We start from the raw sequence: 22,300 nt of genomic DNA, 5'->3' as shown, positions 1-22,300 counted from the left end.
TTGTGGAAAAATGCATGTTTTCATGTGCATGCATGTTAGTTGCATTTAATGCATTTTGTATTACGTCGTTGTTTGGGTTATACTTACCTGCGAGACCATTTTGTGGTGTCGCAGATTTTGATGCTGATGAGGAGGAGGAGGGCGAGCCTGAGGAGACGGCTCCGCCTGAGAAGTGATCTGGGATCACTCGTTTGTAGCTTTTAAACTATTGTAAATTATTTTATGGATGACTGTATAACTGCTATTTAAATCTTTACTGATGTTTGATTGTAATTAAATTCTGGTACTTAGTTGACTATCCGCTGCGTTATTTTATTTGAACACTGTTGCATTTACACACACTGGCACTTCGTTGGGATGTGTGACCGTGTTGTCACCATCCTGGCGTCTTGATCCCTGTGTATTTTTATAAGGGGGATTGGGGGCGCCACAGGAGTGATCTGGGATCACTCGTTTGTTTATTTGAAAACTATTGTATTATATTTTTATGGATGACTGTATAACTGCTATTTAAATTTTTACTGATGTTTGATTGTAAATAAATTCTGGTACTTAGTTGACTATCCGCTGCGTTATTTTATTTGTACATTGTTGCATGTACACACACTGGCACTTCGTTGGGATGTGTGACCGTGTTGTCACCATCCTGGCGTCTCGATCCCTGTGTATTTATATAAGGGGGATTGAGGGCGCCACAATAGACATCTGATTTCCATTGTAAAAGGAGGATGAGAAATTGAGAGAGACTATAAAATAATCATATGATAGTGGATTCTCTCTCCTCAAGCCTCCTTGGACATAAGTATTATACTGAACCACGTAAATCTGTATGTTTGTCTTTTTTATTGTTCCTACATTTATTTCTTATTCACTACTATGGATATACATACGGACACCATATAACTGCACCATACCACTGTTGGGCGATCCGGACCATACCGACCAAGGCCTAAATCGCCATAGCGGGTTGGTAATGACTATTTCTCTCCTTCTGGCATGTTTTGCTATTTTTAGGCATTAACACTCATAAAATGAAATTTTATACCCTCCCATCTTCATTTGCCTTTGAAAGATTCTATTTTGTTTAATAAGCTAAACCATATAATATAGTTTTCAAATTACAAAATCATAAAACACAACCATTAATTCTTGCAGGTTGAAACTACGTACAAACTGCTGACTTTAACCTAGATTTATTTTTCCGGTCCAAGTTGACATGTATTTCAGATGCATAAAAGAGACGCGTTTTGATCATTTCATGCGTATCGGATAATGAAAGAAAAAAATATTCTACTGCTTCAACTACAAGAAAATGGGTATGAACGTGAACAATAAGGTTTACGTTTTGAATATTTACTGCCTTAAAAGTCTGCTGCCGACATATATCAATTTCCCACGAAATTAATAAACCCCGTGGACGAATTAGTTCGCTTGCCAACAATATTGATAGAATGCAACAAGGAAAATCCTATATTTTCAACAATTATTTTGGCCATAACCGGCCACTTGCATTTCCAGCAAGTTGATTCACCAGAGAGAGAGAGAGAGAGGCTATTGCTTTCATGTGGGAGTGATGGAATGGCTACTTTATACTTTTCAGGCCTGGAGTTTGTAACGTTGTGAAACTTTCTTTTGGAAAAGCAGTGTTTAGTGGGATAAAAAAGACTTGAAAATTCATGAATGACCATCAAAATCAATGGAAAATCAAATCCAAAAGGTAAGAAAATAAGGGTGTGGACGAGGAGGAGGCGTGGCTTGACTAATTAATACTTGGACATTAGAAATCAGGAATAAAATATGAATTTGGGCCTACTTTTGTCCATTTGTAAACAGAAAACGACAGTACATGTTGATTTTCCATTTTAACATAAGAAAAAATAAATTGCAAAGAAACGGCAGTACATGGATCCGAGCGGAGCTGTCCCCAACGTCATATCATCGCTTGCTTTAATCAGATGATAGATCTATAAACCACGATTTTCACGGAACCCAATCATGGATACAACCGCACTATTCTCTGCCACTTTTGACGTCCACCTGTCTATCCACAAAGTTAATAATAATTAGCTTTTCACACTGGCCTCTGCTTCTGCTGCAAATTCCAACTATAACATTCCTTCCTGGGTTTTCAGTATGTAACTCTAGCCCCATGGCAATCGTCGCACTACTCTGCCTCTTCTCTACCATCGTCCATCTTCTCCCATCTCTCCCCATCACCACCGCCAAAACTCCACCTCCTTACACTCCTACTGATTATTTCCTCCTCAACTGTGGCTCCTCCTCCAACTCTACCTCACTCGATGGCCGACGCTGGGAAGGCGATTCCAATTCAATGTTCTCCCCCACGACATTCAAAGCACATCATCATCATCCAATGCTTCCAAATTTGACCCTTCCCTTTCTCAAGTCCCATACATGACTGCTCGTATATTTGATCGCCACTCCAAATTCACCTATTCCTTTCCTGTCTCACCCGGCCCAAAATTCCTCCGCCTTTACTTCTACCCTACATCATATTCCAATCACGACAAAACCAAATCTTTTTTCTCTGTCACTGCCAATGACTTCACACTCTTAAGCAACTTCAGCGCCTATCTCTCCATCTCCACTACAACTACTTCCACAACATTTATTGTCAAAGAATTCATCGTCCACGTTCAACAAAATCAAAATCTCGACGTAACCTTCAAGCCATCTCCAAGCTCTTATGCCTTCATCAACGGGATCGAGGTTGTTTCTATGCCCAGTAAATTATACAATATTAGTAATCAAGAAACGTCCCCAGTGACCTTTGTAAATGAAGGCGACAACTCGCCCTTCTATATTAATAATCTATTCGCTTTTGAGACATTGTATAGGTTAAACGTGGGTGGCAAAGATATTTCCAACGTTGATGATACTGGAATGTTCCGATCTTGGAGTCAGGATGAGGATTACATCTTTGGAAAGGCATTTGGCACCATGCCTCATCGGTCCAATGTCACGATCAAGTACACTGAGGACACCCCACCATACACCGCGCCAGAGATTATATACACTTCTTCTCGTACAATGGGTACGGATCCTAACATTAACTTGAAATACAACCTCACTTGGATTTTTTCTGTGGATGTTGGGTTTCTATATCTGGTTAGGCTCCATTTTTGCGAGACTCAATTAGAAGTCACGCACGAGAATCAACGGGTGTTTCGTGTATTCATCTATAATCAGACGGCCGAAGAGCAAATGGATGTGATCCAATGGAGTGGCGGCAATGGAAGTCCTGTGTACAGAGACTACGTTGTGTTGGTTCCTGGAAAATCCCAAGCTAAGCAGGTTTTATGGCTTGCACTCCATCCAAACAGAGACGTGATTCCAAAACCGGATTATGCAGATGCGATCTTGAACGGTGTAGAGATATTCAAGTTGAACCAATCGGATGGTAACCTAGCCGGGCCCAATCCAGAACCGACGATGGTGGGTCCAAGTCCAACATCCTCAGAACAAGAGAAGAAGACAACGCCTAAAAATAACCTGTCACCGATTATGATTGCAACAGGCATTGCCACTGGTGCTTTGCTTGCAATACTCATTAACATATGTTTCTTAGCTCACTATCAGAGGAGGAGGAAGAGATCGGATGAATCTGGTATGAGCTTGGCCAAATCCTCGTGGGTCCCATTTTCCAGGACGTGGAGGTCCACTGACGAGAACGTTTCAACATTGCCATTAGAACTATGTCGTTACTTCTCGATCGTGGAGATCAAAGCGGCCACGAACAACTTCGATCGTCAATTAGTCATAGGTGCTGGAGGATTTGGCAATGTATATAAAGGGTATATTGACAGTGGGTCCACCGCTGTTGCAATCAAACGGTTGAATCCATCGTCAAAGCAAGGGACTCGCGAGTTTTGGACTGAGATCCACATGCTCTCCCAGCTTCGCCATGTTAATCTCGTGGCTTTAATCGGATATTGTGATGATCAAGACGAGATGATCCTTGTGTATGAGTATGTGGCACGAGGGACCCTTCGTTCTCACCTCTATGGAAATGACAACCCTACGCTTACATGGAAGCAACGCGTCCAAATTTGCATCGGCGCAGCGCATGGGTTGAACTACCTTCATACAGGTGCAAAGAATATGATAATTCATCGCGACGTGAAATCCACGAACATACTGCTCGATGAGAGGTTGTTAGCTAAGGTTTCAGATTTCGGTTTGTCAAAATTGGGTCCCACAAGCATGTCCCAGACCCACGTCAGCACTGTCGTGAAAGGTAGTTTTGGGTACGTGGACCCGGAGTACTATCGGAGGCAGAAGCTAACGGAAAAATCTGACGTGTACTCATTTGGGGTGGTTATGTTTGAGGTATTGTGTGCTAGGCCAGCATTGATGCCGAGCCAACCCAAGGAGCAAGTGAACTTGGCCCAATGGGCCAGGAAATGTTATCATAATGGAACCCTTGATCAGATCGCTGACCCGTGTTTGAGAGGTGAGATTGCATACGATTGTCTTAACAAGTTCGGGGAGGTTGCAGATAGTTGCATACGTGATCGAGGAATCGAACGGCCAACAATGAGAGATGTGGTGTGGGCCCTTCAGTTTGTACTTAAACTTCAAGAAAACGCTGAGAAGAATATCGGACATGGGGTTGAGGATGTAGGCTGTGTTGGCCTGGACACAGGTGGGACCCAAGCCAGCCCATCTAATCCACGTGGAGAGGTGACTGCCTCTGATTTTGATGACTTGTTTTCTTCTCCTGGACACGTGTTGAACTCAAGAAGTAGTTGGGAAGCTAGTAGTGGTGGGAAGAGTATTCAGATGGGATGGAATAATTCTATATCCAACAGTAAAGATGGATGAAAGAAACTATGGAATTGATCAGAATTTGTAAGTGTATTTTATTTTTGTAATTTAGAGCATATACATAAAGACTGATGCTGTAGATTTATATAATTTATTATGGAAGCAATCAATTAATGATTTACAGTAATAAAATGTATAAATATTACGTAATTATTTTAAAAAAAATAAATAAATGTTAAATTTATGTAAAAAAATTAATTTTTTAATAATAAACTCTACTTTATTTTAAAAAAATTGAGCGACGTTTGCATTGTAGATAGGAGCTCATCTTTGATCTTTCTATCGTGTGAACGCCGCTTTATAAATGAGCTTAGAGCTGTCACGACTCACTTTAGTTGATAAAGAAGTGAACTATTGCTTTTGCATTTCGAGTGGAATGGCTACTTTATATACTTTTGAGTCATTGGATTTGCAACTTTCTGTGAAACATCTTTTGGGAAAGGAGACTTTAGTGGGATCAAAGTTTGGCCTTAACTTTTGTTGATTTGTGAAAAGAATTGTAAAAAACAAAAAAAAACACGTTTGTGTTATCTTTCAAACCAAGAACTTTACACGAAATCCATGAAATAATAACAATAACAATAACAATAATAAAAACTAAATGGATGGTTTGGAATATTCTATAATTACAACGACTATATCGTTTATGGAAATTTTTTTTTTAAATTATTATTTTAAGAATAATATTAGATAAAAATTTTAAATAGATAAATGCAAGTCCTTTTTTTTTAAAAAAAAAACAAAAAATGAATCTCATTAATAAAAGAATAATTTTACACTTTTTTAAATATAAATTCACTTTTTTACAAGGTATTGCGTGCAACTTATATATTTTTAACTTGTAAAAATCATTTCTAATTTAATTACGTCCGTCCACCACATCCACTTTGGAGGAGTAAAATGACCAAAAAATATCAACAAAAAAAAAAAAAAAAAAGAGAGAGAGAATTGAAAGGCACGAGCTCTGATATCCTTCCCGTGACATCCTTCTCCCTCTCCCTTCCCAGTTTCTCGTCGGCACCGACCTAATGAATTTCCTCCTCTTGCCGGCATTGGAAACAAATTGAAAGGCAGTCAAACGTTAAGCTCAAGCACTACAATTAGACAAAGTTCTATCTTTTAACATCAAAAGGCCAGAAAATCTCCATTTTCCAAATGAACAAATCAGCACAAGGTATGGGTCTGTATTATATGATATTCGATGCAGGCTGAAAGAAATACTTATTGATGCATGCTGGAAAGTGATTTTCAACTTCAGAGAAGTAAAGTGATTCATAATTTGCATGGGTCCAGCTTCTTCTAACCATATCCTTTTCTCTGTTTGTAATAACACTTATTGGTTGTTCTTGATTAAAAAATATATATATATATCTATCACGGCTCATCTAGGCCCCCTTTTTTTCTACCTGATCCGAAAAGCGGATAACTCGGTTTCGGAGGCAGTTATCTAATTCGGGCCAATAACCGGATTACTTACTTACTCATATTTGGGAGCGGGTACAGATACATAAGGTGGGTAATGAATTTAAAACTCGATGCCTACAATCTATGTTTACTTTTTTTAAAAATAAGTTATGTCCAATCTAGGTACCCTGATTTCCAAGTGCAACTTGGATACTCAAACTTAAAAAAAAAAAAAAAAAAAAACAAAAGGAGAAAGAGTTAATTTTTATTTTAAACCCGAATACCCAGATTTTTCGGGTTTCAAAAAACTCAATTTCTTCCAAGTGCCGGCTCAGGATAATCCAAGTAGGTACCCAGCTGAACTGTCTTAATTAAGAGCTATAATTTAATTAATTTTATTAAGTTGATACTTGCATCACAAAAAGAGACTGAAATATCGATTAAATGGTTGGGTTTACAATTTATTAATTTAGGGGTTGTGAGAAAATGATAGGGATCCCGACAGGGGGATCTCGTTCAAACATCTCGCTCCAATTTTGTTTTTTAGTTTTTTTTTTTTTATTTTTTTATGTAGTGATTAAGAAAATGTTGTTTATTAATATTGTGAATTTTTTTATTTTTTAAAAAAATAATGTGAAAAAAAACTATATAAAAAAACTAAAATAAAAAAAATTTGTTAAAATATAATTTTTGTTTTGAAATTTGAAAATATATAGTTTTTTGTGTTATGTTTGGAGGTTTGAGAAATTTATAATGATTAGATAAAAAAATTGAAAACTTAAATATGAAAAGTGTTTGTATTTAAGTGATATTTAAGAAGAAAATTATGATAAATTTTTAAATCAGATGAGATAGAATGTGATAATCTCACTTCCCAAACAATCCAATATAATTATCTTAATATTATTGCGACATGGCGTTTAGTCCCGAACAACATAAACTGCGTGCCGTTCATGAAGCTAACATGAAACATAGGTCATCATCGAGCTAAAGACCCAGAACATGTAAAACAGACTAACAGAGGCCGCAGAGAGCGAAGAGATGAGCAACAAGCACGGCCCCCCAAAGCACCAAAACAAATACGCTTGGAAACCCAAGGCCGGTCACAAGATAAACGAAACGGTATGACACGCCATCATCTCTTTCTTCCTTATTTCTGAAAGCTGAAAACAGAATTAAAAAAAGAAAAAGAATTTCACTCATTTAGATACTGCTTTTCGATTACACTGGCTGAAGAAAAAATAGTTTTTTTTTTTTTTTTTTTAACAGGAAGTTGGGGGAAAGTTTAGGCCCTTCTCAGAGATCACGGGGGTTTGTCCACGTTGTAAAGAACAGATCGATTGGAAGCGCCGCTACGGCAAGTACAAGCCCCTCGCCGAGCCGGCCAAATGGTATTTTTTTTTTCTAATATTTGAATTTTATTTCCTATTTTCATTTTAAATGGTCAAGTGATTTAATTTTAATTAACACTTGTTGAATTAAATGTTTACAGTCAGCAATGTTCGAAACGAGCCGTTCGTCAGGCTTACCATAATCTCTGTCCTGGTTGGTTTCCCCTTTTGAATTATTTTAGCTCTGTTTGGTTCAATAGAATCTATTTTCCCGAGAAAGGCATTTAAGTTAATATGTTTTTTTTTATAAGTGCATTTAAGTTAATATGTTGTGTTGGAATAAACAAATTATACGCCTTTTTTTTTCGGGGCTGTTGGGTTTTGTTTAATTGAGGCATTGGATTGATTTGGACCTAGGTTGTGCGAAGGAGCAAAGTGTCTGTGCAAAGTGTCGTTGCCGTGTGAGCCGTATAGTTGGAAGGTTTTGTTTGAAAGCATGTCTTTGAATCATATATGCCTATCTATATCGTTAATTATACTCTTTGTTTACTGATAATATATATATATATATATGTGTATATATATGTATTTATATATATATATATATATATATATGAAATCTTGTTTATGTTGTTTACCTTTTTCTTGTAGAGATTCTTCGGAAGTCGAGGCTGAGCAAAAGTCGCTTGACGAGGTTACTTTCTTGTCACTAATGCGTTTCTCAAGTTGGTTTTAATTTAGCATTTTGGAAAATAATTCAAGGGTCTGTGTGATTTTGTTATAGGCAATTAAGAATGCTCGAGAAAGGGACCGGAGGACTCTGCTACGAGCTGTAAGCTCTATAAAGCAATATTTTTCAGCTCTGATATTTGTTTTCTTTTATTTATATAGAAACTCTACATCGCTCTTCAGTTCAATCGGTTGTGCTTTCTTGTGTAGTATAGGGGTTGAGAACACACTTTAACTCAACAATGTGACTTTTATTTATTCATAAAATCCTTATATCACCAATCTTTTATGGGCAAGTAATTTACAGTTTTTAGATAATAATTTATATAATTTGATATGCGGTAACATTTTCCAAGAGATTATAATTGGTAGCATACTTAAAAGCTTAATCAGGGATAATGTTTCTTTCTGCACGAAACTTCTAGGTTCAAAATTGTCTTTGTAGTTTCCTTTTCTTGGCTTGTCTTTGTAGTTGTATGATAACTATATGCTTGTAAACTCTTCCACCAAAGGACGGGAAAAGGAAACATGTTTTTTATGAATGTTTAGAAAATTAAACTTTGGAGTTTCAAACCTTTTTTCTTAAATGGCTGTAAGATTTTATTGAGCTTATTGATCTAGGCAGTCAGAGAATACCTAACAGTCCAAAATTTGTTGCTAATAAAAAAGACTGGGAAAATAAGAAGCTGTATGAATTCGTTGGGCAATTGCAGTCTCCTCTGATCAGCTAGGTTCTTCATAGATCAGTAATGAGATAATGAGGGCTGTAGCCTTATGTTGTCTGTTTGATTTATCGAGGGTTCCTCCCACTGGGATATCCAACTAAGCTTGTGGTCTTCTTGCGTGGTAGGCCAAGGTTCGTTTCTGGGAGAAGATGACTCATCAAAACATGGAGGAAACCAATCTCTCCTTATAGTTGTGAAAAGACCTCTCTGAGGGGATATAAACAACTTGGAGTATAGGATTGCGATAGAATGTTATTCATACTATCAAAATATTGTTTTTCTTGCCTTTTAGTGGGGAAGAAAAACTAGAACATTGCTATTATCCTAATTTGAATGGTAGACCATCCGTGAGTTAAAAATGAACCAATCATGTCTTACCCTTTTATATGAACCAGCTACAACTTTCATAGCTAATAACATGGCTGTTATAAGCTCAACCACCGGCAAGTTGTGATTATTATATAGGAAATATCTGTTCTCTGTGCATTGTTAAGTTCTTACAGGTATCTCTGGTTTTGTAGTCTTTCCTAGTTATTGTTTTACTGGTATAAATTACATGTTTACACTCAATTGAGCATGTCGGCCATTTACCCTTTTTCTTCTAACATGTGGTGTCTAATCTTTTTATTGCACCAGATGAACAGAGATCAATCTAAAAGTTCAGAAAAAATGGCAACTAGCAAAGAAAACAAGGTTGGGGAGTTATTTCCTTCTGCATCAGTTGAGGAGTATGCTGAGCTAAGAAGGGATGATAACGGTGATGAGGACGATAATGAAGTTGAGGACCTAATTTTGAGTTAAGGAATACGAACAGCATCCCAACAGATGGTTACAGTTTGTGGGGACCTCTCCTTAGTCCTAATCACTACCTTAGGTGCTAAAATACCAGGTTTCGTTTCTTTGTTGAATATGTGCTAAAGTATCACATTTACGGATGATGTTTCATTTTTTTCAAGAGTATAAGTGATGACTTACTCCTATGTTGTTTTTCTGCTGGCTTATCATTCTTTATAAGTTATTATTTTAATCTGCGGTGTACAGCTTCTCCATTAATAATTGCATTATTATGAAAATAAAATTCTTAGAACCAACAGAATCCCATTGGAGTGCTCTTTGCATGTTGTTGTCTTTCATCTGGGCACTAGTTAGGCTTTGATTGCAGCTCTTTATGAACGTTCTGCCAACAAATTTGGTCTTTGGAAACAAGAACGGGATATTCCTACAAATGCATTGTTTTCAGCTAAATTCTCCATGGATGAAGTTTCGAGGTCAAGGCAGCAGGAGAGATCCGAGAAGGGTTTGATTTTAGCCCAACAACTGGCACGTTTGCTGCAATCACGGGGAAAAAGAGCATCCCGACACTCAGAATTTAGGAGCCCCTTATGGTTAGTTCAGTGCCTTGAGAGGACTCCCACCCTGTTCATAAATCAGTACGGGTTTGCCTGTCGTAATTCACTTGATATTGTCGATTCCACCCGTTTCTTGGATGGGTGAATCGAGATGGAACTTCCCCAAGTTTGTGAGGTTTGATTGGGACTGCTTTGTTCGACCCAAGGGTTTCTTTAGACACCGTTTTCAAAATGATATGAAACTCTGTTCAGAAGCCAGGCAACAGAGAGCTACAATGGAGGCAGTACCAAATACCAAAGACAAACGTGAGCACGACGCTGCAGTGGGAAGTCCTCTTAGGTGTTAAAAGTACCAACAAGCCAACCGGAACCAATTTGGTCTTCATAAATCATGATATATATTACTGCTATTTCTAGGCTAACAGCCTGTCTGCAATTACATACGAGCCAGACAATTCCCCACATAAGAACCGAGTAATTATCAGGTATATATCTAATATCTCAGAGTGACGAGAGCAGAAACAAAAAAGAACAACTAGATCTTTGAAATCAAAATTACTTGCATTTAATGATATATCTCTCTTGCTGTAAGAATACACCACTTCCTATGCCAATGAATACATTTGCTATCTGCTACGTACTCAACTTGATTCAATTTTATCGGAAAGGTAATTAACAAATTTCCAGGCCGAAAATTCCTGTGAGGATCCAAAAATAATTAGTAAAGTAATCCAGTTCTGGTAACCGCAATATGGGCTTCCTAATCAAAAAATAACCAGGGGCTTCAATATAAGCAATTCTGGTTCTGGTACCCTACAGCACGATAAGCGTTGTAGTGATATGCAAAAACAACCATTGTCAACAAAACGCTGAATCCCAGCCTGTTTTGACCCAGCATCGATAATATCTCATGCCGGAAAGAAGCAAGGCTGTGGACTAGTAGTACATCACAATTCCTCTATAGTACACAAGCGCTCTGAACAGACAATCAATAAAATAAGCTTAGATTGAGCGTAAATACATGTGTATATACATATATACATAAAAAGTGATTGTATATGGCTGTAGAGAGAGAGAGAGAGATTGTGTCCACACGGTAACATAGATTCCGAAAGAAAACACCTTGGAATGGAGAGAGAGATATGCATTGATACAGAAAAAGGTCTGAAAACCCCAACAAGATAAGGAAAATGGAGAAAACTCATTCCCTTGCTTTGCTTTGCAGAATACGCCTGAATTGTATTAACATTTTGAGGCACAAATATATCACAGTATAAGGATGGCCATCAGACATTCTTCATTCATTGATAATTAGAGAAGGGGGGGGAGAGAGAGAGAGAGAGAGAGAGAGAGAGAGAGAGAGAGGCTGAAACCATGAATGATGTTTTGTTTTTCACCATTGAAGTTAACCACTAATAAATACATTCATACAAGCATGTGATTGTGCGCCCTGTAGTTTCTCATGATATAAAGAAATTGTCATGGGTAATATATCTGTAAGTTACATGCTGCCTATATTAGTTCCTGAAAGAAGGCTGACTAAAATCTTCTAAAAAAAAATACGTACAATAATTATACCACATGATTCTCGTTTGTACCCTAATACCGACCATTTTTAAAGCCACATTACAGTAACCGTTACAAACATATTTTGCAGACACTAGTTAACCATAAAATAATCTCAAGCAGGTGAGATGCGACATAAGAATTATATCATTGAAATGGTTATCCATCCATCCATAGACTCAGTATGACACATGTTTGTTCTAATCAATAACAAACAGCATTTTTATCAATGACCTGAGCTGAGATCAAGATTTTCCTTCTTTATTTCCCATTTTATTGTCTTCCTAAGCCAATATTTATCATTTTACAAATTATGCTTCCCCAATTCTGATATTTAAGTGGCCTAGTAGGAATTTTGATGTCATTGTGTGGAAGTCACCAACAGGAACTTCACTGTCAGGATTCCTTCCTAAGCCATATTTGGGTTATCCAGCAGGAACTCACCATCTGCAGAATATTATAGATCTGAATTTTCTTTGTTCACCCCCTAGAATAACAAGCATGTGTTTTGAAGATCACCTGAAGCTAAGTGTTTAAAAACTTATGTAAACATGATGCCAGAGTGCAACATAGTTCTTGGAAAGCTCACATATGAAAAGGGAAATAGCAATTTCCTAGAGATGACAATATCAAAACTGATGAGATTACATGAGCAGAAGAGCGAAAATCAAGCAATATAATGATATATATATATATATATATATTAATTATTGGCACCGGGTGTCTGGGACAAAGTCCCGACTAATCATGGGGGTGTACAGGTCCTCAGCAAGGAGTTTCCCACGAGTGCACATTGCGTAATTCAAGGGGACGTTCAGTTTATACGGCTCCAAGAGTGTAAATGCGGAGTTTTGAACCTAGGACGTCTGGTTTATACGGCTCGCCCAAGACCAATACGCCACCCCTTGGGGTTAAAGGAACAGAATTATATGAGAAGACTTTAGAAACTGAACTAAAGTCAATGGTTGCCTTCACCTGGTTTAGACCAGGTGAAGGCAACCATTGAGAGAGTCCAGAAAGTACATGGCCACAAAAAGTTACAACATCATGCGATACCAACATTTATATCCAAGGTTAATACCTTTATATGCTCAAGAATTACAGGAAAATAAAGAAATAAAAATTTGGAATATAATCAGAAAGTCAGGGTCCACTGGGCGAGTTCAAACTTTTCTTTTCTGTTGAGTTCCAAATTCCAATGCTTGTGATTAGTGACAATTGAGATCCATTTAGTAAAACTCAAGAAAAAAGAAGACAGAAATGATTGAGTCCTTTAGCCTTTTCACTTCATTATCTTAAAATCTGTTTACTCCAGAATAATGGAAAATGGAGGGAAGAGTCTTACTCAGATATTCGTAAGTCAATATCATTGAGGTTCCCCAAGCAGACATGCTAAAAAATCTTGGACCCAATCCTCTGTATAAACCTTTCCAACCCTCATCCATAATCAAGCCTTTAACAACTTGTCTTGCAGTTTTTTGTTTTTCATGTCCCATCACCTATAATGCAGAACCACAAGTTAAAACAAAAACAATAAGCAGCAACTTGATCAAATGAAAATGAGCACCAGGTCAACAGCGTACTCATTTTGGCTATATTTGAGAATAATGAGGTCTATAGACTATATAGCGAATATTAACACATCAGAGACTCGAAGGTTGTGTATTAAAAGTTCCATCCGTGTGTGTGTGTATGTGCAAATATAAAAGCTTTTGCAAGCTTGGTTATAAGGGCATTTATTTTCCCAAGAGAAAAAGTAGCAAAGGAATTAAATGCTTGAAGCAAATACATTTGAAAAAGAAGTAATACAAGCGTGGGGGCATAAATTTGCAAGCACTCCCATCATCACAGAAGAAGATAATATTGCTTTATGTAAACTCCCATCATCTCAAGAGGTTTATGATTTACTTTGGTCCATTCCGGTGGATAGTTGTCCGGGCCTGATGGTTTCAACTCGGGTTTCTTTAGGTGCTGCCAGCACATTGTTAGTAAGGATGTTATTGAAGCTGTGGCTGAATTTTTACGAGGTGGTGTGTTGCCTCGGTTTTTCACTACTTCCTATTTGGTGCTTATTCCAAAAGTTGAAAATCCGAGGAGCTTTAATAAATTTCGCCCGATTAGCCTTTGCTCGGTTATTTATAAGGCACATTCAAAAATCCTTGTAAATCGTTTTTCACCGTTGCTTGCTCGTATAATTTCTCCCGAACAAGGTGCTTTTATCCCAGGGCATAGTATTTTTGAGAATATTAGCTTGTCTTAAGAGCTGATTCATGGTATAAATAAGCCAACCCATGGGGGGAATGTAGTGCTAAAAATTGATATGGTAAAGGCATATGATAGCATTGACTGGAGTTTCCTTCTTCATGTACTGCAATCTTTTGGGTTTTCTCCTGCAATGTGTAGTTTAATTAATCAATGCATCTCCACCCTGTGGTTTTCTATTGTTCTGAACGGTTTGCGACAAGGGGATCCCTCTCTTCTTATTTATTTATTATTGCAGAAGAGAATCTCTCTCGGTTGATCAAGCATCAGGTTGTAATGGGGAAAATTCAGCATTTTTTTCATCCAAGAGCTTCTCCCGTGATTTCTCATTTACTATATGCGAATAATATCATTATATTTTCTAATGGGGGAAAAGCTTCTATGAGAACTATTATGCAAGTCTTGCAGGACTATGAAGCCTGGTCGGGTCAGGTGGTCAACAAGGCAAAGTCTTCGATTATTTTCTCCAATAAAATTATGCTGGCTCAGTGATGCATGCTTTTGAACTTATCAGGTTTTAGTGAAGATAAATTGCCTTTTACATATTTGGGAGTTCCTATTATTTCTGGCCGTTTGTTGACACATCATTTTGATGATCTGATTAATAAAATCCGAAGCCGTTTAGAAGGGTGGAAAACTAAATTGCTTTCAAATGGTGCCCGCCTCCTTTTACTTAAACATGTCTTGCAAAGTATTCCGATTCATTGCTTATCAATTTTATCCACGCAAAACTCGGTGTTAGATAAGATCCAGAGGCTTATGAGTACTTTCTTTTGGGGTGTTCGTGATAGTAAGCCAAAACGGAAGTGGTGTTTGGGGGATGTCATGTGTAAACCAGTTTTGGAAGGGGGTGTGGGCCTTCAAAACCTTCATGAAATTAAAAAATCTCTCCATATGAAGCTTGCCTAGAATCTTCTCTAAGGTAAATCTCTTTGGTCCCAATTTTTCCTAGCTAAATATGTGGGTTCGAAACATATATCGCTTGTTGATCCTCATAAAGGAACTCGTTTTTGGCAAATGATTATGAAAAGTCTCCCTTTTGTGCAAAACAATACCTTGTGGCGGGTTAAAAATGCTAACTTATCTTTTTGGAGGGATCATTGGGTTGGTGAGGCCCCTTTGTGTGATCAACAGCAAATCACAGATCTTCCTTCTTTAACACTAGCGGATTGTAAATCTGGGGAAGGTTGGAATATTGATCTCTTTCAAAGATTGGTTGGTTTGAAAAAAAAAAATATGTTGATTGAAAAATTGGGAAAGCTAAAAAATGGTGAGGATGTTCTTGTTTGGGTCCCTAAGGCGGATGGTTTGTTTTCCACTAAAAGTGCATGGGAGTGCCTTCGTGCTCGTTCTCCGATGACTCCGTGGATGGATTGGGTTTGGCACCCATTTATTTCTAAAAAAATGTCTGTTTTGATGTGGAAGGCCATGCATGGTTGCCTTCCTGTGGATGGTATATTACGAAGAGTTGGTATTATTCTGGTTTCAAAATGTGATTGTTGTGCTTCGGGTGCTTATGAGGATCAGGATCATGTGCTTGCTTTGGGTGAGTTTGCGTCACAGATTTGGAGTCGTGCTTGTCTTCAGTTAGGCATGCCACACTTGATTGGTAGAAATTGGAAAGAGCGGGTGGAGTGCTAGTTTCAACGGGCCAAACGTTCATCTTGCAGTGGACAAATTCTTGGTATCCTCCCTATTATTATTATTATTACATGGCATTTATGGTGGAGGAGATGCAGGGCTTGGATGGAGGGCTCCTTTGAAACTATTGATACGGTATGGGTTTCTATTAAAAATTGGTTGTCCTAGGTAGCTTTAAAGTTTAAAGATCAAACTTCTTTTAGTAAAAGGGATGAGGATTTGTTGCAATCCTTACACATTCCTATCCCGAGACTTCATATGAGGGGTGATAAGATTGTGAGGTGGGAGAAACCAAACATTGGTTGGTGCAAAATTAACGTAGATGGTTGCTCACTTGGAAACCCGGGTGCTTCAGGAGTAGGAAGTGTCATTCGTGATCATGATGGGAAATTGCATTTGGGGTTTTCTGCTTATATTGGTTGCAGCTCTAATAATCATGTTGAGGCTATGGGTTTGCTTCATGGCTTAAGGCATGCTAGGTGTATGGGTTTTGATGCCATTGAGATTGAGATGGACTCTAAATTGATTATTGACTGGATTGGAAAAAGAAGATGTGGTTTGTGGTATCTAGAAGACTACTGGGAAGAAATAATGAGCATACTTGGTCAGATTCGCTTCACATGTTGACACATCTATAGGGAATGTAATGCGGTTGCTGATTTTCTGGCTCAATCTGGTGCTAAAGGGATTAATGTTATTTATTCTTTTGTTTTGGATCTTCCACGGACGGTTAGAGGTTTTCTAAGACTTGATAAGGGCGGTTTGCCATATTTGAGAAGAAAATAAGTACAGCTGCCTAGGGTTTTTAAGGGTTTGTAGGCTTGTTTAGTTTTTGTTCTTTTCTTATAGGCCTGTTTAGTAGTTTGTGTTGATTTGGTTGTTTTAATTTTGGTTGGATACTAGGGATGGTTTTAGTGTTATATTTGTAAATCCCTAGTGTCGGTTTTGTTACCACGGTATTCATCCGCAACAAGTGAGAGTTATTAATAAAATTGGGACGAGGTCACTATTGGACATGTGGCCTCCGGCTCTTCTTTAGAAAAAAAAAAAAAAAAAAAAAAAAGCACAATTTTATTCAGCAATAAATACCAAGCAATGAACTAGCGTTACGAATTGGGTATATGCCAACCTGTACTGAATACTTGTGAAAAGATTTTACATAGTAATAAAACTTATTTTTCCTACTATGTCCTTTCCATACCTTGATTTGAATGACTTGAAGTAAAATTGCAGGGGAAAATATTAGAATGGTGGGTGAAAGTTTGGGAAAATTGATGACCAAGCTTTTCTGTCCCAGGAAGTAACCCTATGTTTATCTTAATGGTAAAGAAAAACTGATATGAGCTATAGCAATAGCTACCATATCCTTATGGAAAAATATACGGCACACATGCAATTAAAGTGGCAACTGACAAGCCTTCAAGCATGGGTATAAACCAGGAAACCACGTAAAAAAACACACACACAATCAGTATTGTTTCCCGGAAAATTGGTAAAGATTTATCAATTATACATAAATTTCATTTGTCAATCGAAAATATAAGAGCAAGCAATTCTTTTTAGCAAATTCTTTTTTGATTATTAATTCTTTTTAGCAAAATTAACACTAAATTTTCAATTATAACCAACCAAAGGCCTATTTAGCAGTCAAAGTCTAATGAAACTCATCGAGATAGAAGAATATGGTTTAATAGAACTAGGTTTATGAATACCTGTAAGCGGGTTTTGATGGTGTCCAATGGGGTTGTGATGCATGATGCTGTAGCTCCCGCAATAATTCCACCAGTAGCTTGAACTGACATTATTTTTGACTGGCTAGGAGCAACTTCCTCATGATCAATACCTTTGTCTAAGAGACTGCCAAACAAATGGTATAGGAATGCACTAGTTAGAAATCAAATGAACCAATCAATAAGAGGAGAACCCAACATTTAAACCACCACAATAATAATAGATGGTGCACCTGAAGTCCATAAATGTGGACAGTGCAAATCTCTTACAACCTGCTAGCTTACCTATTAGGGAACCATAGCATGGCGTCTTAGACAAAAGTCATAAGAACCAACATTTTCAGCCTTGTAGCCTCCTAATTCATTAGGCTGTTCCAATAAGAAATTGGAATTTGAAGCCCACCAAGTCAAACCTAGGGACATGTAATTTCAGTTTTGGTTTGCCCCTCAAGAAGTAAATGAGAATAACTAAGGAGGGGTCATCTATTAGATATACCAAACCTAAAATCTGAAGGTACGAAACATTTGATGCCAACTTAGACGTTAGAAAAGTTTATTCTTTGGACTGGCTCTTAAGGTAAACAAGCTCTTTCAACATATTACTATGTCTCACCTCCAGATCAAGCGTTGGCTTGAGCCATAACTTGCCCACCATACAGCACTAGATGGGGAATAAGTCATAACAGATAGACCAAACCCTCTGTATAATCCCCGAATGCCCTCAGATTTTATAACCTTACGAGCAACATCCAGACCCCCACTGTACTTAGCATGGCCTGAATATCCTTGTACCATCAACTTTTGGCTAACCTGAAAAATACAAAATTAATTGAGGAAATCAGCATTTTTTTTTTTTTTTTTTTTTTGCTTTACTTGTCAGTAACCTTTAGGCTAAACTCTAAATAGCATTTCCAAAAAAATTATAAAACAAATATCAGACGATGATATGCCAACTCTCAAACAAATTTTTACACGGTATAGAGACCAAAAAATGCTCATCCAACGATATGATCTAGAGCCTACATACCACATCAATTGGAACAAACACAGCCTGAGAAAATAGGGATGCTATCATGCCAGCTAAACCATTCGCTATGGCTGCCTCTGTAGGCTCAGATAATTTAAATGGCTCAACCATCTTTAAGGCAGCCACTTTTGTGGTCTCTAAAGCGGTAAGAAAAATGATCCTGGCAGGAATTGCACCAGTTATGACTGTACCAAACCCTCTGTATAGACCAGGAACCCCATCTGCTTTTAGTATGGCCCTGATGACAGAAAAAGCATTTTTTTCTGCAACATCCTTTGATGCGACCTGCATCCTGGTTTTCACAACAGAGACTGGGTACAGTGCCACAGTAACTCCAGTAAAGAGGCCAGCTCCTACGACATAAAACTTAGTTTTGTCAAGCCTGCGAAGCGGGTACAACCAGTGAGTTCAAAACCTTGTGAGAATTTAAATCCACAGTTAAGTAATAAAACAGGAGAGAAACAATCCATCCGCATATATAATAGTCTGATGGTTATGCTCGTAGTAGTGCGTAACTGACTTAAAAAGATGTGTGCATGCGTGTCTTTTTATATGAAAAGACATCTTTCAACTAAGACTTATTAAATACGATCAAAGTTCATACAATGTGACAAAAGTTCTACACTGACTTTCAACATATTACAACCCTCCTGCTTTATCTTGGATTTTGGGATTGGCTATGTGAAAGGATATAACTACCAAGTATGCAATAGGCAGAAATGAATTTCTATGTTTATAAGCCTAAATATATTTATAAATGATTGCATAAAAGAAAGAGGCAGGATGACAGCAAACTTCAGGATGAACTACAACCCACTGCCAAGGGAGAGTTTTTCATGTTAGAACTTACTTAACGATGGCTTCACTTGACTGCTTTTGTTATGCACAAACTCAATGTGATCGAAACCATATCAATTTGATTTATCCAATTCAAGTTGATTGAGATAACAAGATATTCCTCAACTATGTTAAAAGTTTGCATAAGTGCTTCAGATATGCAAAATATTCATTCAATTACTTCGAAGTATACAGTGTATCTTACACCTCTTGTTGACTTAACAGATACACTTGAGATTGAAATGAAACCTCTCCCCATTACCAGATATCTTGGTATAATTTTCCTCCAAAAAAGGGATCTTACAACTTCGTGGAATTTCTAACTCCTCGCTTTCAGAAATTCTATGCCTAAACTTAAACAAACATTTTGACGAGATAACCAAACAAACGGGGAAGGATGGAATTGAATTTTTTTCCCCCTTTTTTCTTTCTCCCCTTTCCTTAGCAACCAAATAAATCAAATGTATTTCACAAAGAAAATCGAAAGAAACATAGTAATAACGAGAAAAGAGCGCGCTGACGAAAGGAAACAAAACTCAAGAGAAGAAAAAGGAGACGTACTTATCCCAGTTAATCTCGGTTTGACCATACGAATGGGCTCGTGCGCTAGGTGCAGCAGCCATGAACTTGTTTTCGATCGAACAGGCTCAAAGAACACAGATATTGAAAAGATACGAATGAAGAATGCGCCTTCTTCGTCAGAAGCGCGTCGCCTTTGAAAATCAAAGAACGCGAATTGAATGTTTTGAAAATTCCCGAGACGCGAGAAATTGCCAACTACCTACTTTTTTTTTTTGGCCACTTCTAATCTTATTCCAGGCTTTAGGCTCCGTCCTTTGCCGTCGATTGCAATTTGTTCTGGTCAAACCGTCATATATACCTTTGTTAATATTAATAATCAAATATTGATATTGATAAAAATTAATTCATCTCTCTCATTAATTATTTATTTAAATCAGTCAGATCTTAGATTTAAAGATCATCCAAGATCATACATATCATGTTTTTATTTATTTATTTTTATTTTATTATTATTAAATTAATTAAAATTTTCTAATATTTAATGATGCAGAAAGAAATAAAAGAAATAAAAAATTATATGTATTTTGTGATGTAAAGATAATTAATAAAATAATTTGAAAATTTTTATTTATTTACATTTTGTAGGTTTTTTTTTTTTTTTTTTTTTTTTTTTTTTTTTTTGGGGGCTAAGTCGTTCATATGGCGGCGTGATGTCCTACGGCCGACACTTTCCTTCACCAAACACGGTGTCATTAAGATCAGCGAATACAGTATTGCAATTAAGATTTTTTTAAAGAAAAATTATTTATTTAAAAGTCCTTTTGCTGACATGCTAAACACACCGAGGTTATGTGAAAACCTGTTCTCATTTTAAAAAAAACAAAAATGTAATAATATCGTTACTATTATATAAATAGCTATCAAACGGTCACTAAACGAAAATTTTTATTTTTCGTTAACTTTATGTTAAATCAATATTAAGTTATTACTGCAGTTTTGGGAACATTTATTTTCTTATCCTTTAGTTAATTTTTTTTTTTTCACATCTTTATGTGTTGAGTATTAAAATATTTTGGATTGTTTTGTCAATTGTATCAGCTCACCACTTTTATACTTTTTCTTTGTATGTTTTTTCTCTTCTACAGGTTGGATTTATTATTTTTATCATTTATATTTTGTCGGTTGTATCAGTACACAATTTTTATGTTTTTTCTGTCTTTTTTTCTCTATTGCAAGTTGTATAATTCAGAAGTTTTTAATTAATTTCATTGACTGTGATGTTATTAGGGATTATTGGGGTTTTTGATACACTGATTGAATCTGATGGTTTTGTGTCAGTACATGCTTTTTCTTTTTATACTGATCTTTGTATGCTTTTTGTCTTCTATAGGTTGAATTAGTGCATGCATGGTTGAATCAGTGCTTGCATATAAGCAATTGTGTCTATTTAAAAACAAAACTGCAAAAAAATTTAAAAAAAAAAAAAAAAAAAAAAAAAGGTGCTCACTAGAGAAGAAGAAAAAAAAATCATAGAAAAAAACACGTAAAACATTAAAAAAAATGTAAAATCAAAAAATCTAAATCTAAAAAATAGATAAAAAAAATCACAAAAACTATTAAAAAAATATTATTAATCTGGGTATAAAAAAACTTCATCATTAATTAAAAAAAATATTATACGTTGCCCAGAAGTTGATTTTGTGCAGTTGTCAGGGCAGCACTCCAATATTAGCTTATGGTCCTGGCCCAAAGATGGTTTACTAAAAAAATAATATTCCAATTGTCATGGTCCTGTTATTGCACTTTCCTACAAAATAAAATACAAGTAAGAACGATTTTAAGAAGAATACATCTAAGTGGATAAAAACAAACTGTACAGAAAAAAAAAATGTGCCCCTTGCTAAACACAAAAAAAACATACACATGCATGATTTGACAAGTTTTTTTTTTCCCATATCTGATTTTGACATTTTTCTTTTTTCATGTCTGCTTGATTGGTTTTGTAATTTTTGTTTGGTTTTGCAATGGTCTGATGGGTGATAGGTCGTTTAGGAGGAGAGGGAACACTGCACTTTAAAAAGATAATGTGTTTTGAGAGGCCAAACCAAACCACCTGACATCTATGCAGCCTCGCTTCCAACTAAACAAATTTTGGTCTTTGCTTCTCATACAACCTCACTTTCAACTAAACAAATTCTGGTCTTTACTCCTCATATTCTGAAATTGAGGATTAAGCAAATTGTCATAGGTGAATAATTGATTAAAGTGTTCGATGTTCATTTTTGGCAAAACTCTTCTCTTCTCTTCCATTTTTTTCTTTTACTAGTTT

At 36.6% G+C, this 22,300-nt stretch overlaps 3 protein-coding genes across 3 annotated transcripts; 2 read left to right on the top strand and 1 right to left on the bottom strand.

Moving 5' to 3' along the window:
- The first annotated feature begins 1,994 nt into the window (after nt 1–1,994).
- LOC121248246 (putative receptor-like protein kinase At5g39000) lies at nt 1,995–4,968 on the top strand. Its single transcript, XM_041146649.1, is given in 2 exon segments — nt 1,995–2,353; nt 2,356–4,968. Coding segments are annotated over 2 exon segments (2,694 nt in total). The 5' UTR covers nt 1,995–2,149; the 3' UTR covers nt 4,846–4,968.
- Nucleotides 4,969–7,213: 2,245 nt separating this feature from the next.
- LOC121248371 (uncharacterized protein C9orf85 homolog) lies at nt 7,214–10,026 on the top strand. The gene is made up of 7 exons (XM_041146831.1): nt 7,214–7,374; nt 7,522–7,643; nt 7,745–7,797; nt 8,001–8,064; nt 8,235–8,277; nt 8,368–8,415; nt 9,674–10,026. The coding sequence occupies exons 1-7, from the start codon at nt 7,294–7,296 to the stop codon at nt 9,836–9,838; spliced, it is 576 nt and encodes a 191-aa protein (XP_041002765.1). The 5' UTR covers nt 7,214–7,293; the 3' UTR covers nt 9,839–10,026.
- Nucleotides 10,027–10,930: 904 nt separating this feature from the next.
- Nucleotides 10,931–20,294, bottom strand: LOC121248341 (solute carrier family 25 member 44). Its single transcript, XM_041146789.1, has 6 exons — nt 20,011–20,294; nt 18,613–18,994; nt 18,199–18,395; nt 17,568–17,712; nt 13,298–13,451; nt 10,931–11,362 (listed from the first exon to the last, which is right to left on the bottom strand). Exons 1-6 carry the CDS (start codon nt 20,070–20,072, stop codon nt 11,334–11,336), a joined length of 969 nt encoding a protein of 322 aa, XP_041002723.1. The 5' UTR covers nt 20,073–20,294; the 3' UTR covers nt 10,931–11,333.
- Nucleotides 20,295–22,300: the final 2,006 nt, after the last annotated feature.

Source organism: Juglans microcarpa x Juglans regia, chromosome 2D (assembly GCF_004785595.1).
Source record: "Juglans microcarpa x Juglans regia isolate MS1-56 chromosome 2D, Jm3101_v1.0, whole genome shotgun sequence".
Lineage (NCBI taxonomy): Eukaryota > Viridiplantae > Streptophyta > Magnoliopsida > Fagales > Juglandaceae > Juglans > Juglans microcarpa x Juglans regia.
This window is presented reverse-complemented; position numbering and strand designations above follow the sequence as displayed.